General features: G+C 47.0%; 1 protein-coding gene across 1 annotated transcript; it reads right to left on the reverse strand.

Moving 5' to 3' along the window:
• Window positions 1-505: 505 nt before the first annotated feature.
• Window positions 506-1186, reverse strand: LOC108356866 (uncharacterized). The gene has a single exon (XM_017607969.1). The coding sequence runs from the start codon at window positions 1184-1186 to the stop codon at window positions 506-508; it is 681 nt and encodes a 226-aa protein (XP_017463458.1).
• Between the last annotated feature and the right edge of the window lie 237 nt (window positions 1187-1423).

Genomic DNA, 1423 nt, shown 5'->3' on the forward strand with positions numbered 1-1423 from the left:
GTCGCTTCGTTAGGAAGCCTAAGCTCTCTTTCAGATCTACCTTGAAAAAAAACTCATCTGCTGCTGCATCCCATCGAAGCCCAAGTACAGTTGCTGTTGGTGATTCGATGGTCATCTCTAAGTTAGGAGAACGGTTGCCAATCAAGCGTGCTAATACTTCACCACTATTGGAATTCCATTTACGTAAATGGAAGTGGCCTTCAGACAATATGGAAGTCACGTTGAATGCAAGTTCAGTTGCATTTTCTTCAGTGTCACAGCTGGTAAGAAAATCGTCGACATAAAAAGACGACAAGATCGCATCGCGTGCCGCTATCGATTGTTGACTATCAGCGACCACTTTGTAGTTGTCGTATGCGCATTGGTTGAGTGNGGGACCGCGTTGTAGGGACTGCTAGCCATACGGGTTTAACAAGTACCTGTCGAAACATCTTCTCAACATCGGCAGACAATGCGATGCGAAAGCGAAATATTATGCTAAGTAGCGGATCTTATATTGTCGTTCCTACCAGCTGAACTTCGTTAGGGAGACGCCGGTTGTAGTTCTCGCCGAGGCATTGAACACAACGCGAAACTTCCCCAAAACTGCATGATGCGGGATATAAAAGCCCGTTTCATTATCGTTCAATGAGTATGCGCGCTCCATATGGCCTAGGTCTGCATATTCGCGCATAAAAGCAATGTATTTCTCCCGGAGTTCACTATTTGCTGCCAGTCGCCTCTCAAGAAGGTAAAACTGTCGTAATGCATGAGTATAAGAATCTCCCAAAGCCGGCGCATCAGGACGAAATGGTATGCATACAACGTAGCGTCCGTCAGGTGTGCGAGAGTGGGTGTTACAAAAAATTCGCTCGCATTCGGCATCTCCATCATATTCTAGGGAGGGCACTTCCTCTAACTTCCAAAAACTTCGGAGCAGTTCCTCCAAGTGTATGTCCTCGTCGCATAGCTGCGTACTTAATGCGAGAGTTGGCAACGTTGAAGGTTGTGCTGCAGAAACTGGGCCAAATATGACCCACCCGAAAGCAGTGCGTTGAGCGTGCGGCTCACAAGGACCGCCAAATTTGAAGTCAGTTTCGACAACTTGACCCCATACGTCAGCACCAATTAGCACGTCGATATTACCGGGAACGCCGAATTGTGCATCCGCTAATTGTATGCTGGACAAGTGCTTCCACTGTGTCATGTCAATATACGTTGCGGGGATGACCGTAGTAATTGACGGAATGACAAGCGCAGTTATCTTCAGCGTAAAACTAGTATGGGCAGATTCTAATGTGAGCGAGACGCTACCACGAGCGCGAGCGGAAGAATGGGCAAAAATTCCTTGGACAGGGATATCACATATACGTCTACGAAGAGATAAAGAATTATCTAACTTATCTGTAACAAAACTGACCTGCGATCCCGGGTCACAGAGCAC

Source organism: Rhagoletis zephyria, unplaced genomic scaffold (genome assembly GCF_001687245.7).
Source record: "Rhagoletis zephyria isolate East Lansing unplaced genomic scaffold, Rhagoletis_zephyria_1.1 Rzeph_scaffold_66574, whole genome shotgun sequence".
NCBI classification, from domain to species: domain Eukaryota; kingdom Metazoa; phylum Arthropoda; class Insecta; order Diptera; family Tephritidae; genus Rhagoletis; species Rhagoletis zephyria.